The following is a 14,899-nucleotide window of genomic DNA, read 5'->3' as shown; positions in this document are numbered from 1 at the left end:
ATAATGTTTTGAAAACAATGGTTTTGTAACACTACTATTAGAAAAAGGGGTTTTATGAAAAGTTTTAAATTTGATGAATTTTTGGGATGTTACAATATGACCTCCGATCTCAACTGTCTTTATAGTGACGGATTCCTTTTTATGAGATCTTCAACTCTCATTTACATTGTTTTGGCTAACAATCAACCGATTTGAATTTCAATTTATGTGTCCAAACAATTGCACCGAAACTTTGAAAAATCATAACTTCCTCATATGATGTCAGATTTATGTGTTCTCTATATGCACTCTCTCGCTTTTATGATTACTAAAAATTTTGTTTAGATTACTTAGGCTAATAAGCAACTTATCTCAGATTCACTTTTTACAACGCACTTTGTCATATAGAATAGAACGCAAATCTTAGAAGAACCATAACTTCTTCATACAATGTCAGATTTGAGCATTCTATATACACACAGAATCGTCATCACGACTACTACAGCTCTCATCAAGATTATTTATCCAAAATAATCTAGTATTAAAAACATCTCTTTATCGCTCGTAAAGCATACAACGAATAATTATCACTTATTATATCTTATAGGTTTAGCCCGAATTGCGGACATTATAATGATTTACTCTCCTTTCTCAAGATAAAAATACATTCATTTTGAGTATTATCCTTAAAATTTTCCTTCTCTGAAATGAAAATATTCTTCTGAAAATTATGAAAACTAAGGAGTTGTTTTCAAAACCATTATTGTGAAATATCAATACATATCATGATCATGTCAGACCTAGATGAAACTATTACAAATATTGTCATAAAACATTAAGCATAATATTATTTAAACAACCCAACAAAAAGCAATGTTAAGAACTTCAAGGAGCCATATCCTTATTGTTGTGGATAGAAATTTTGTCTTACTTTTATATCTTGAACTTGTAGTAACATCCCTGGCAAGCCCATGATCTTGGATTTAATTAGTATCCTGCACTTCCATTCTGTTTTATGTGAAATCTTATGCAAGAGCTTAAGGCTCGATGAAAATGGAATAAACCAAGTCAAACCACAGATGGTCAATGCCTCATGAAATTTGAAGACTCTAGTAAAAGATGGGTCATTAAAAGATCACAGAAGATCCCAAGAATGTTGAAATTATAGTTATTATTGTTATGTACATAAAGACTAGATGATCGATGCACATATAGACACCTCCACTACTACTTCTTCTCTTATTCTTTTGACACTTTTGCACATTCACTTCATTTCAAAGATTATCTAGCACTTTTAATTTTATTTAGATTTAATATAATTTCTAAGGCATGTGATTTCATCATCTCCCGAGGTTTTATGTGGAAGATCAAAAAGATTAAGGGCTTTCCTCGTAATTTATTGTGTTCTTGCAGTCACTTCCATATACTTCTTTTTGCTTAATCGATAACAAATTACTCTATTTTTCACTTAATTGTTAATCTATTTTCTTTATTAAAATTACTAAGATATATTTTGGTATCTTGGTATGTGTTGGGGTGAAAAGCTATTCATGAATGAATTTGTAATGGTTTGACTCTTGTAGATCCACTTGCACATTGTATTGACGCCTTGTGACATGAGAGAGAGAGAGAGAGAAAGAGAGAGAGAGGGAGAGAGAGAGAGAGAGAGAGATGTAAGAACCTTTATATATAGTGGGTTGCATACAACTTGTAGAGGTGTGCTTGAGAGATGTAGTTCATAGTGACTAGTGAGTGGGATATTTATGGAGAGCTAGTCTAATTCCTTTTTTGTACTCATTCCTATGATCGAATGCATCTTTTAGCACCCAAATCATCGTGTTCTTTATGTTCTTTTAATTCTGCACGCCAAATAAAATGCTCATAATTTACTTCAAATGGTATCAGAGCGGGTCTTCGACGATCAAATCGATTTTGAAGAAACGGTTCTCGACGTGGCTACATTCAACTCAATTGGAACGTTTATGGTGAGTCAATGATCTCTCAAAATCTCTTTGATTCGTGCTTGCGTTTTTTAATTTTTTGATCATTTTGACTCATTGGATCAATTATTTTAACAAAACACATTTGTTATGATCCAATAATTTTTTCATTGATCAAGCCCAATCCAATCCAATATTCTTGTGTTTTATTCGATTCTCAATTGTAATTGTTCATTTGAATCAAGATCTAGCCCAAATGCATATTGTCTAAAATCTGATATCAAGTTATCGATTATTTTTCATCATTCATGTTTGAGCCCAATCAAATGATTCTTTATTGTTTATAGATCTGATTATTTGAGCCCATACGTTTTTGATTCAATACCTTCATGGTGTGAGCCCAATGAATAATTAAATCCTATCGACACTTATTTACTGTTGTTCGTTTTCTTCATACGCATTCCATGTGTTACCATCTCATTATTCCAAATATTTGATTGATATTTTTTGTTAATCTGGAATTGTAAATCGATTTCATAAGAGTTGTTCTATTACAAGTCTATTTTGTTCAAATTGAAGTTGAGAATTCATCAATTGATGTTTTGATTTTGATGAACTCGACTAAGAAAAGTTGAAGGAGATGAGGAATAGTGGTATACGCACTTTCTGAACTGAAATTTGATTCTTTAATCATCAATTTCATGTTTGTTGACCTTTGATTTTGAAAAGTCAAACTTGATTTTCAAGCATTGATTTTATGAATTGGAGGTTTAAATTGGTTGGTACAAGTTGTATTTGGGTTGTGGATGACGAAATAATGGTTTATTTAGGGTTTAATGTCAAAAATTGCTTGAAGTTGGGTTCGTATCACACCCCAAAAACCGGAACAATGGAAACGTTCAGGGGTGGAGGACGTCATATACAGTATCACAACATAGCATAGTAGTAAACAAGCAACAATATCATCCATTGCATTGATAATATAATTTAATACAAGTGTGTTCTGTGAAGTTTATAAGACACCAAAAATATAAATCAAAATAAGAGATGAGTCTTGAACGAACTCCATCTTCTCAAAGCCTGGCATCGGTACCTTTCTACTGATTACTTGAGAATACTAGTTATTTTGAAAGAGTTTGTCAGCTTTAAAGTTGGTGAGTTCATAAGCATTTTAGTGCCATTGTTTGTATGAAAAATGTTTGTTGAAAATATTCACAGTATAAGTTTGTAAGTGTTTACTTTTTGTAAAATGTTCATTGTAAATGTTCGTAAACTGTTTGTACAATGTTTGTATCTTCCTAGAAAATCCCATATTTCCTACTAATTGTAGTCTTCTACCAAGACCCAATTTTCAGTTTGTTTGTTTGTAAGAGTATGTATTTTCCCAAGTCTGACTATCGTTATCAAAATATAGTTTGTACATTATCGTATAATGAGAAAATGTTTTAAGATAGTTGTATTAGGAAAAATATTATAGAACTGTAGCTTTGTATGTGAAAACTCCCGTAGTACTACTTACCTTAAAGCCAATGAATTATAAGGTAAGGTGAGATATGTAACCATACTGATTGACGGCTGTAGAACGCGTCGATGAAAGATGTCGAAATAAATGTGACATTTGTCACCCCTTGGCTTGGTCGGTCGGGGACTGTAGCTAACAGTCATGGTGCGGGATAATCTATCCCGTATAGATCTATAGACACGATGCTCGCTCTCTCTCCAGGAGACTCTAGTTACCAACATGACAACAGTGGAATCCGCATCATGTAGAAGTAAATCTCATATTCTAATTGCTATGTTGGTGTATGTTCCTTCTGTTTTCTTGTAAATGTATATGTATATGTTCTCTTCTCTGTACTTGTATATGTATATGTTCTTATTTATTCCTCATAATAGTAAGTTATGTTTATTTCTCATCCTAGTAAGTATTGACTCATGTGTGAACTAACTCTTTGTATGTTTCCTTGTACTAGAAGTAATGAGTTGTATCTTTCTAAACTATGCCTATTATAGTTTACTCGTAGAATTGTTGTATAACTGAATGTATTGAACTGAGATAAAAGCTTTTATGTCTTATACATATATACATAATACATAACTAAGGATCAAACGAAACTCGGGCAAACAACAGGATACTCTAATCCACAACCAACACAGGGAACAGGAAACAAAGTGTCTTATCAGTTCCTAAGTCCTTCAAACCTTACTTATATAACTATATATGCATTAGACATGGTTTTGACAATATATAAGTTTAAAAGTTGTAAAAGAAAAGGTTTGGCATATAAGAGTGAGTTTGGTAAATAGTTTAGTATGTAAAAGAGTTTGATAAAAAGTTTAAAGTACTTTACTTGATAAAACAGTTAAAAGCATAGTAAATCCATTTGTTTGATAATTATCAATCACATGTGATTGATATAATAACTATAATGTTTAACCTTGTATTCCCCCACCCCTATAAAAGCATTTAAAATCATTTAAAAGGTTGATTAAGGGGTGTGAACTCACCTGTAGTGAGTAACTCGGATGAAAGATCGATAGAGGATTGTTGGGTGTCAATTGGAGTCTTGAGCACAAACGAATACTATTTATCATATAATTACACATAAATGATTGCATTTAATATATTTAACTACTAATGGTGATAGGGACACGCCTTAGAGACATAAAAACACTTAGAATTAAGTGTTATCAGCACATATGGTTGCATATAAGGGGGTGTATGGCCCTATATTGGAGTGTAAGGCCACAAAATCAAGGGTTTTGTGGGTGTGCGGCCAGCGTGTGTGTGCGGCCGCACACTCACTATGAAGTGTGTCAAAAACGTGTTTCCAAGCCTTAGGGATCTTCTAGGGAAGGTGTTTTGACCATTTCTTAGCCGGAATCGAAGTTTGATGCTAATTTGGGCGTTTAAAAGGGTGTGTATGGCTACACTTGGTGTATGCGGCCGTACACACTTGAAGATCATATGAAATGGCGTTTTTCATGCATAAATTCAAGGGTTCTTAGCTTATATCAAGCTATTGCAAGTGTATACCCATTTTAGGGGCTTAAATGTGTAGTTAAAATCCAAAAAGGTAGTGTGTGTTGTTGGTGTTCTCGGTGTTTTTGAAGATTTAACACCAAATAGGTGTTTTCATGGATCAAATCAAAGGGAAAGGCTAGTTAAGGCCTTGTATTAACGAATCAAGGAAGCAACACTTATTTGATTTGAAGATTTGAAGAGAAATATGGATGATACTTGAGAGAAAACAAGTTCCAGTCTTGAAGAAGGTTGAAAAAGTGTTCAAAATGACTAAGTATCATATATATAGGGGAGTGTGCGGTTGGGGTGGGTGTGCATCTTGGTGTTCGTGTGGCCGCACACACCTTGTGTTGGTGTGTTTGGCTCATTTGAAAGGTGTTACACTCACAAATACTCATCCCAAGACCCATACCTAGATTATACTAGGCTTAGAACACTCAAATAGACCATAAACCGCGCTAAAAGATAACAAAACGAGGCTAACTTTGATAGATTTGAATGTTTGTACAAGCTAGAAATTTCGGGTTTTCACAATTCGTGATGTTGAAGGCTCTGACCTTGATGTCGAATGAAACTTGGTCCGTTCGATGTTATACAAGTGATTTCTCTTTTGATGCTTTGGTTTAAAGATTGAAGGGTTCGCTATTGGTGATTTACTTGATGTCGAACGAGCCTTCAAATCTGGTTAACTGGATTGGAAATTAAGAACGTTCTCATATAAGGTTGCTATTTGGGTTTTGGTATCTAACGTAATTGACTGATTATGGCTTGAGAACGAACGACTTTGTACGTGGTCAACAGAAGGTTTGGAGAATCGAAATCGATTTCCGTTTAGTTGATTGGGTTTAGATATCAAATGACTTTTGCTATGGGTAAATTAGCTTGACCTTCACTATGGGTTTATAGATTACATCTGAGAACGAAGTTCTTGGCTTGAGAATGAAGGTTTGGTTCGAAGTCAAACAAATTTTGCTATGGGTTAATAGTTTGGATGTCGAATGACCTTTGCTATGAATAGTTTGAAGACTCCACTATTGGTGATCGTTTTGGATGTCGAAGGTACCTTCGCTATTTGTACAATTTAAATGTACCTTCGCTATGGGTCGATCTATGTTTGATAGTGAAGGTCTTTGAACATAAGTGGAAGCGAAGTGCTGTGGAGAAGAAACAAAACTTGTCGATCCAAATCCCTATACTTTCAATGAATTAACATTTTTCACCCACTTTCGACATGGGGTCAAAAACTATGAAGTTTGCATAATTTTCATTTCGAATCCCTATAGTTTATGTGAAATGGCATAATTTACTCAGTTTCGACATTGGGCCAAAAATTCTAAGAAATTGGAATATTTTCGAAACAAGTCCCTATAGTTAATGCAAATTGACACTTTATGCCTAATTTCTCAATTGGGGTAAAGTTTTGAATTTGAGGTTGTTTTGGGTGCAACTGGTCACTACAGAATTTCAAAATTGATAGTTTTCTACCCAAATTTTTGAAAATTCATCAAAGGCAGTCCAAGAAGTATCGAATTCGAAAATTGAGATATTTTTGGATTTTCCGTATTTATGAAAAATGTTTATGTCATGTGTTAAGGGAGAGTTTTGTATAGAAAAATCCAAATTAAGCGTTTTCTCATTACTTTTCATTTTTATAATCATTTTTTGATTATAATAAGGGTGGGGGGGGGGGGGAGAATTAAATATGAGAATTCGAAAAATGAATTTTTAATATTACGTGGACTTGAAGGCTGAAGTGACCTTTAGCAATTGAAGTTTATAAAGTGATTCGATTTGAGATTCGGAATTGATTTGGGTTTCCCTGGTTCATGATGGTTTTAGACTTAAAGAAGATTTTTGGGGTGTGCTTTTATGCTCAAATTTGGGTAATTTTGTGGAGGTTCGAATACTCCTAATTACCTTTTGATGTTCAGTTTGTACGGTTTCACATTCTAGAACCCAGATTGGAAGGTCATTGAAGAATTGAAGATATAATGTTCAATTATCCATTTGTTACGCTTGAGGCTTGGTTCATGAAGTTGTTTATTTTTGGAAGACTGAAGCGGGTCATCTATTCCTAACTTTGAGGGGGAGAATGTTGGGGTGCAAAGTTATTCATGAATGAATTTGTAATGGTTTGAATCTTGTAGACCCACTTGCATATTCTATTGATGCCTTGTGACATAAGAGATAGAGATAGAGGTAGATAGAAGGAGAGAGAGAGAGAGAGAGAGAGAGAGAGAGAGAGAGATGTAAGCACCAATATATATAGTGGGTTGCATACCACTTGTAGAGGTGTGCTTGAGAGATGTAGTTCATAGTGACTAGTGAGTGAGATATTTATGGAGAGCTACTGTAGTTCCTTTTTTGTACTTATTCCTATGATCGAATGCATATTTTAGCACCCAAATCACCATATTCACTGTGTTGTTTTAATTCCGCATGCCAAATCAAATGCTCATAAATCACTTCAGTATGTTTTTATTAGCTTAAAGCTTTGTTATGGATAATCACTTAACACTATTTTTGTCCCAAATACACTCGTTTCCATCTAAAAAATACTACACTTTAACTTAATATCTCTTTGAGCACTGTTGTTTTCCACCCCGGATCTTGGGCACAACCAAGATCTTCAACACATTTCAATATCTTAAGCAATTTACTTTTACTTACCTTATTTCAAACATAACACCACACTTACTAATTTGGTTACAAAATTAGTTCGTTAATGTTTGACAAAAACATAACCCAAAGTGAAACAACACATCTTTAAAGTGAACTTGTCATAAACCAAAGTTGATTCTTTGTCCATATTTCTCTACAGCAAATCTCATGGGATTGTACTTTGACATCATATATGTATACCCAAAAAATATTGTATACAAGAAAAATTCTCCAAGCTTATAAGTATCACACCCAAAAAAGGATTCTTAGGAAGGAGAGGCGGGTCATAACGGACACTCTTAAGTACTAAGTCTTTCCTAGCCAAAACGTTCCCAAAATGCTACATACTCTTGACTTGTATATAATTCTATTGTACACAAAACAGCCACCCAAATCCTCATTTTTGATGTGGAAGATCATACCAAGCTGCAACCACGGAGCATCAGAAGAATCTTTAAAGTATCACGATATTTCCAATATAATCAATAGAAATTCGTTATGATTTAGAAGATCAGACCAAGCTGTAATCACCAGAGCATACTATGAACTTCTAAAATAGAAACCTCCTCCAAACTCGGAGTTCTGATACCACTTGTTGGGAAAATCACCTCAATGACCCTAATAGTTTTTCCAATAACAATAATAGAGAAAATAACTAGACACAAGAATATACGTGGAAAACTCTAAAACCGGAGAAAAACCATAGGCCTTCAGAGAGAAAGATTTACTATATAACAAATTATTACAATCTCATAGACTAATATCTCACCCCTCCCCTCCCTCTACAAATTACATGCATATTTTTCAAAGTACTGACTGACACTTTCTACACTAAAAATAGGAGGAATAAAAAAGAATCAAACACTTCAAGCTTGAAACCAAAGTGCGGTCTTCTTTTATAAGTTGGAACCACCCAAATTTCGTTCCTTGTACAAATATAGAATGGAAACACTGTTCATTCTTGAGCCAAAAACCTCAACAAAAAGTTATCATGTATGTCTTGTGTAAACACACATCATACTCTTCTTCATCTTGTTCTTATGTATCGTTAAATTCTAACACTTTTCTCATCAAAGTTGCAAAGATTTATCTCAACTTTCAGTTTTATAGAAATTATGTTTGAAGGTCTTGGTGTTACTACTACTCGTAATAAAATTATCAAAGTTAGTATGAGTAACTAAAAGAAAATTCGAACTTAAATTTCGTTTTAGGATATCTCATACTTCTAGTTTGGGAAAATAATTTAAAAAGATAACGAAAATTTTAAAATGTTCAAATAATACCATTATTGTTTCTTTAGTACAAAAATACCAATAAAGTACACAGAATAACAAAGAAGTACGCATGTGTTCAAATAAAACCTTGTGGTAACCGATTACCTCGGGTAAACAGAAAAATGACCTAAAAGGGTAATAAAGTTTCCAAAATGTTAAAAAAAATACCATTGTTTTTTTAGTACAAAAATTACCATTAAAGTATACCACTTGTACACAGAATACCAACGAAATACACATTTTAGTACAAAAAATATCATTGAAGTTTCCAAAATGTTCAAAAAAAATATCATTGTTGTTTTTTAAAGCACATTTTGTTAACTTCGTTGTTTCTGGACTATGTAGAACACGGTCATCAGAGATCATTCATCATCGTACCAGTTCATAACAGTCATGCACTCCCTTTCATTCCCTCACTTGATCATTTTATATCTAAATACAATTATAGAAAATTACATAACTAAGAATCCATTAATTAGGATGCAAGTCGTTCAAGCGCTCCAATACATATTCTTCTCTCTACTTTGACTACAAATTGTCATCAAATCAGTCACATAACGATGAGTGTTCCTGATCATTCATCTATCATGACATAACGTCACACTCGTTTCTCATTTGTGTATCTCTTGTGCTGCAATACTAGTGAACGATTAACATTGATGTATAATATGTGTATCTATATAATTTATATATGTTTTAGGTTTAAGGCATATAATGCAATCAGGAAGCAAGAACGTTTAACTAAGGTTATTACTTAGTTACTTCTCATCTTAGTGTAAAAACGATCAAGTAAGGGAATGAAAGAGATTGCACAACTATTGTGAACGGATATGACGGTGCATGATCTCCAGTGACTGTGTTCTACATAACCCGACAACAACGAAATTAACAAAAACTGATGTATTTGTTGAATATTTTGGAAACTTCGTTATGATATTAAGTCATTTTTCTATTTATCTAAAATAACAAGTTACCACAAGGTTTTATGTAAACATATATATACTCCGTTGGTATTCTGTATACAAATAATAACTTTAATGGTGTTTTTTATACTAAAAAAACAACAATAATATTTTTTGAATATTTAATAACCGAATAACCTGATGATTACCTAAAATAACCGGTTCAATGATATTTATATATACTAAAAAAAATGATATCTTTTATACATTTTGAAAAGAACTTTATTACCTTTTTTTAGTCATTTTTCTTATTAGTTTTAGTTAACATTTTCAAAGTTAGATTTTTTTTTGGTTTAATATCGTTTATATCATAATTAAAGAGCACAAAATTAATTTTCAAGCTACTGATTTTAAGTACTTTTCGAAGGATATACAAAAGACAAAATAGGTCAAATGTATAAACTAATTAAAGAGTACGAAATTAATTTTCAAATCTAAAAAAGATGGCCCATGCAGGTCTCGAACCTGCGACCTTCGCGTTATTAGCACGACGCTCTAACCAGCTGAGCTAATAGGCCAGCTGTGTTCTATCATCGGTTACCTAATTAATCAATTAGTTTATATCTTTACACACATTTTACGATAACATCGATCTTCGGTTTCCAGATGAAAGCTCAGGATTCAACAATGGCTTCCTTCACTAAGGCCTTAAGGCGGTAAGTGATTATATCTACTGATTCTTCAGTTGATTTGTATGATCAAGAAGTTCAGATGCGACGTTTGAAGATGATATGTAAGGTTGATTTTTTAATCACAAAACATTGATTAAAACAGCTGCAATGCTCCATGGAAGACGAAGAACAGCATCACATAGCAAACCCCTTTTCCGAAATCCACTTATTCGAAGCAAAACCACAATTATTCAACCCAATAATTCAAAATCAAAACTGGGCACCTTCCTCCTCGTTGCTTCCATCGTAAAATCCCTCTCCGAGCCCGGGGGTACTCGTAACCTTAACAATGAAGAATCGAGTTTGATTTCACTCTCTGAGCCACTCGTTCTTCAAATCCTCAGAAGAAGCTCTCTTGATGTATCCAAAAAGGTTGATTTTTTCAAGTGGTGTTCTCTCAGACATAACTACAAACACTCGGCGAGCACTTACTCTCAGGTACTCCAAACCCTCTGTATAAACCCCGTGATACATAAAAATGACATCTTTGAGTTTCTTGCCTCCATGAATCGAGAAGGCGTGGTTCTTGATTCGTCAACTTTCAAATTCCTCCTTGATTCTTTCATAAAGTCTGGTAATTTCGATTCTGCTCTCGAAATACTGGATCATGCGGAGAATATATTGGATAGATTAAACCCCGATGTTTACAACTCTGTTCTCATTGCCCTTATCCGTAGTAATCACCTAACCATGGCTCTATTTACCTTCTTTAAGCTCTTGGATTCTATCACAGATGAAAACAAGAATTCTATGGATGCTGCGACTTGTAATGAGCTGCTTGTAGCCTTGAGAAAGGCGGGTATGAGAGCAGAATTCAGAAATGCTTTCGATAAGTTAAGGGAAAAGAAGAATTTTCCTATCGATGTGAGGGGCTATAATATATGTATTCATGGGTTTGGTAATTGGGGAAAATTGGAAACTTCATTGAATCTTTTCAAGGAGATGAAAGAAAAGAGCTTGTTTGCTCCTGATTTGTGCACTTACAACAGTCTAATTCAATCTCTCTGCTTCAATGGAAAAGTGAACGATGCTCTTATTGTTTTTCAAGAATTGAAAACCTCTGGACATGAGCCAGATCCCTTCACTTATCGTATAATCATACAAGGCTGCTGTAAATGTTACAAGATAAATGATGCCACAAAGATCTTTAGTGAAATGCAGCATAACGGGTTTCTTCCAGATACAATTATATACAACTCTCTCCTTGATGGGTTTCTGAAATCAAGAAAACTTACAGATGCATGCCAACTGTTCGATAAAATGTCTGATGATGGAGTTAGGGCTTCTTCCTCCACATACAATATATTGATTGATGGCTTGTTTAAAAACAGAAGAGGTCAAGCTGCATACGCATTGTTTGGTGATTTAAAGAAGAAAGGTCAATTCGTGGATGGAATCACTTATTCCATTGTTATATTACATATCTGTAAAGAAGGAATGATTGATGAAGCTATGGAATTGGTAGAAGAGATGGAATCAAGAAACTTTGTTGTCGATTTGGTCACAATAACTCATCTTTTAGTAGCTTTTAACAAAGAAGGAAGAAGGGGTTGTGAAGAAAGACTCATGAAACACATCAAAAACAGTAATCTAATGCCAACTCTTCTTAAATGGAAAGCTAACATGGAATCATCAATGAAAGATCCACAAAGCAGAGAAAAAGATTCCACCTTTATGTTTCCCATGAAAGGAGACTTCAAAGAAATCTTATCTTTAATAACACAAAACACAAATCCTTCAAGAAAAGACACCATTGACATCAACCCATGGTCATCATCTCCATACATGGATCATTTAGCCGATGAAGCAAAATCCAACAAACAAATAATATCATCTTCAAAAGGGAAACGAGTTGAAGAAAAGGGTATAAATGTAAATTCATTCGATGTTAACATGATGAATACATACATATCTATATATCTAACCAAAGGAAAACTCAGTTTAGCCTGCAAATTGTTTGAAATATTTACCGATTTAGGCGTTGATCCTGTTTCCTACACTTATAACTCTTTAATGAGTTCATTGGTGAAAAAAGGGTATTTGAATGAGGCGTATGGGGTTCTTTCCGAAATGGGAAACAAGAAGGATAGTGCTACTACTGCTGACGTGGCAACCTACAATATGATATTTCAGGGGTTGGGGAAGATGGGGCGTGCTGATCTGGCGAGTGCTGTTTTGAGAAGACTTGTAGATGGAGGTTTTGTTGATTTGGTGATGTATAATACTTTGATTAATGTATTGGGAAAAGGTGGAAGGTTTGATGAGGTGAATAGGGTTTTAGAGGAGATGAAGAGAAGTGGGATAAACCCTGATGTTGTTACTTATAATACACTTATTGAGGTTAATTGTAAAGGAGGAAGATTGAAAGAAGCTCATAAGTTCTTGAAGATGATGGTGGATGCAGATTGTGCTCCAAATCATGTTACTGATACAACTTTGGAGTTTTTGGAGAAAGAGATTGAGAAACAGAAACATAAACAGAAATCAAAGTGAGTTTGTTTGATTTGCATTGATTCAAACATGAATCTTTGTTTTTTGAGTTGTCAATATAATGGTTTATGATATAGTCATTGATATAGTGGAAGCATACAAAATTTCTATTTCTATATAGAAGAAGAAGAACATGAAGTTGCTTAAGGTGAAGGAATTGAAAATAATAGAGATCTTATTGGTGAAAGTATAGTTATTTATTTACTTGGTGTATGGAATCTTTTTGAAAATTTTGGAAATAAATATTATTTTTGAGAATAGTAATATTGGGAAGATTTTGTAAGATATATAAATTACACTAAATTCGTCATTGACTTGTGTAAAATGACATTAATTATCCTTGTATAATTTGTGACATTTGTCTATCTTTTTTTTTTTTCTTATAATTATTATCTAATTAATTACAATTATTATTTAATTTGGTTGGACCCACCCCACCAACTTTTTTTCAATCTTGTGTTTACCTTCTTTTTAAGGGATTTCTTTGGGTCTTGTAACCAACTTTATTTACGATATTATCGGCACCATAATAGAAATCACTTAAAATCACCATAATCAAATCAATCAAAAATAAATGTTAATCTCTTTCTCTCTCTCTCTCATAGGTGGTCTAGTTTATTATTAATCTTTGTATATGTAATTAATAAAAATTATGATATTAATCATTTGGACGGGATCTATTTCTCTGTATCATTATTATGGTCATACAAAAACATTAAAAAAAGGAAAGCATATTTACAACTATTTTGTAAAAAATACTCATATATTGGATCGACCAAGTGAATCAGTCAAAAGGGCTTGATATAGGTATTTCTGAACTGTCCTATATGTATGATCTTACGACCTTTGGGAATTCTCGCTTCCTTCTCAAAGTCAAATCAACCAAAAAATAAATGTTTCTCTCTCTCTCTCTCTCTCTCTCTCTCTCTCTCTCTCTCTCTCTCTCTCTCTCTCTCTCTCTCTCTCTCTCTCTCTCTCTCTCTCTCTCTCTCTCTCTCTCTCTGCACCATAATAGAAATCACCATAGTCAAATCAACCAAAAATAAATGTTTCTCTCTCTCTCTCTCTCACACATAGGTGGTCTAGTTTATTATTAATCTTTGTATATGCAATTAATAAAAATTATGATATTAGTCATTTGGATGGGATCTTTTTCTCTGTATCATTATTATGGTCATACAAAAACATTAAAAAAAGGAAAGCATATTTACAACTATTTTGTAAAAAATACTCATATACTGGATCGACCAAGTGAATCAGTCAAAAGGGCTTGATATAGGTATTTCTAAACTGTCCTATATGTATGATCTTACGACCTTTGGGAATTCTCGCTTCCTTCTCAAAGTCAAATCAACCAAAAAATAAATGTTTCTCTCTCTCTCTCTCTCTCTCTCTCTCTCTCTCTCTCTCTCTCTCTCTCTCTCTCTCTCTCTCTCTCTCTCTCTCTCTCTCTCTCTCTCTCTCTCTCTCTCTCTCTGCACCATAATAGAAATCACCATAGTCAAATCAACCAAAAATAAATGTTTCTCTCTCTCTCACACACACACATAGGTGGTCTAGTTTATTATTAATCTTTGTATATGCAATTAATAAAAATTATGATATTAGTCATTTGGACGGGATCTTTTTCTCTGTATCATTATTATGGTCATACAAAAACATTAAAAAAAGGAAAGCATATTTACAACTATTTTGTAAAAAATACTCATATACTGGATCGACCAAGTGAATCAGTCAAAAGGGCTTGATATAGGTATTTCTGAACTGTCCTATATGTATGATCTTACGACCTTTGGGAATTCTCGCTTCCTTCTCAAAGTCAAAACCGATAGATCCTCTCTTTTCCTGAAAACAAAACACAACGATGGAGTATGGAAATAAAAATTATGATATTAGT

The 14,899-nt window shown here is 33.5% G+C and overlaps 1 protein-coding gene and 1 non-coding gene across 2 annotated transcripts; one reads left to right on the top strand and one right to left on the bottom strand.

Annotated features, from left to right (window-relative positions):
* Positions 1–10,285: 10,285 nt before the first annotated feature.
* On the bottom strand, positions 10,286–10,359 carry TRNAI-AAU (transfer RNA isoleucine (anticodon AAU)). Its single transcript has one exon. It is a non-coding gene; the product is annotated as a tRNA-Ile (tRNA).
* Positions 10,360–10,416: 57 nt separating this feature from the next.
* Positions 10,417–13,276, top strand: LOC145043063 (Tetratricopeptide repeat (TPR)-like superfamily protein). The gene has a single exon (XM_078991600.1). It carries the CDS (start codon positions 10,621–10,623, stop codon positions 13,003–13,005), a length of 2,385 nt encoding a protein of 794 aa, XP_078847726.1. The 5' UTR covers positions 10,417–10,620; the 3' UTR covers positions 13,006–13,276.
* The last annotated feature ends 1,623 nt before the right edge of the window (positions 13,277–14,899 follow it).

The sequence above is a fragment of the Lactuca saligna genome, chromosome 4 (genome assembly GCF_052625555.1).
Source record: "Lactuca saligna cultivar CGN05327 chromosome 4, ASM5262555v1, whole genome shotgun sequence".
NCBI classification, from domain to species: domain Eukaryota; kingdom Viridiplantae; phylum Streptophyta; class Magnoliopsida; order Asterales; family Asteraceae; genus Lactuca; species Lactuca saligna.
The sequence above is the reverse complement of the archived record's forward strand: the minus strand, read 5'-3'. Positions and strand labels throughout refer to the sequence as shown.

Coding starts and splice junctions, on each gene's coding strand:
- LOC145043063 (XM_078991600.1), top strand. CDS start 10,621: ATGCTCCATGGAAGACGAAGAACAGCATCACATAGCAAACCCCTTTTC.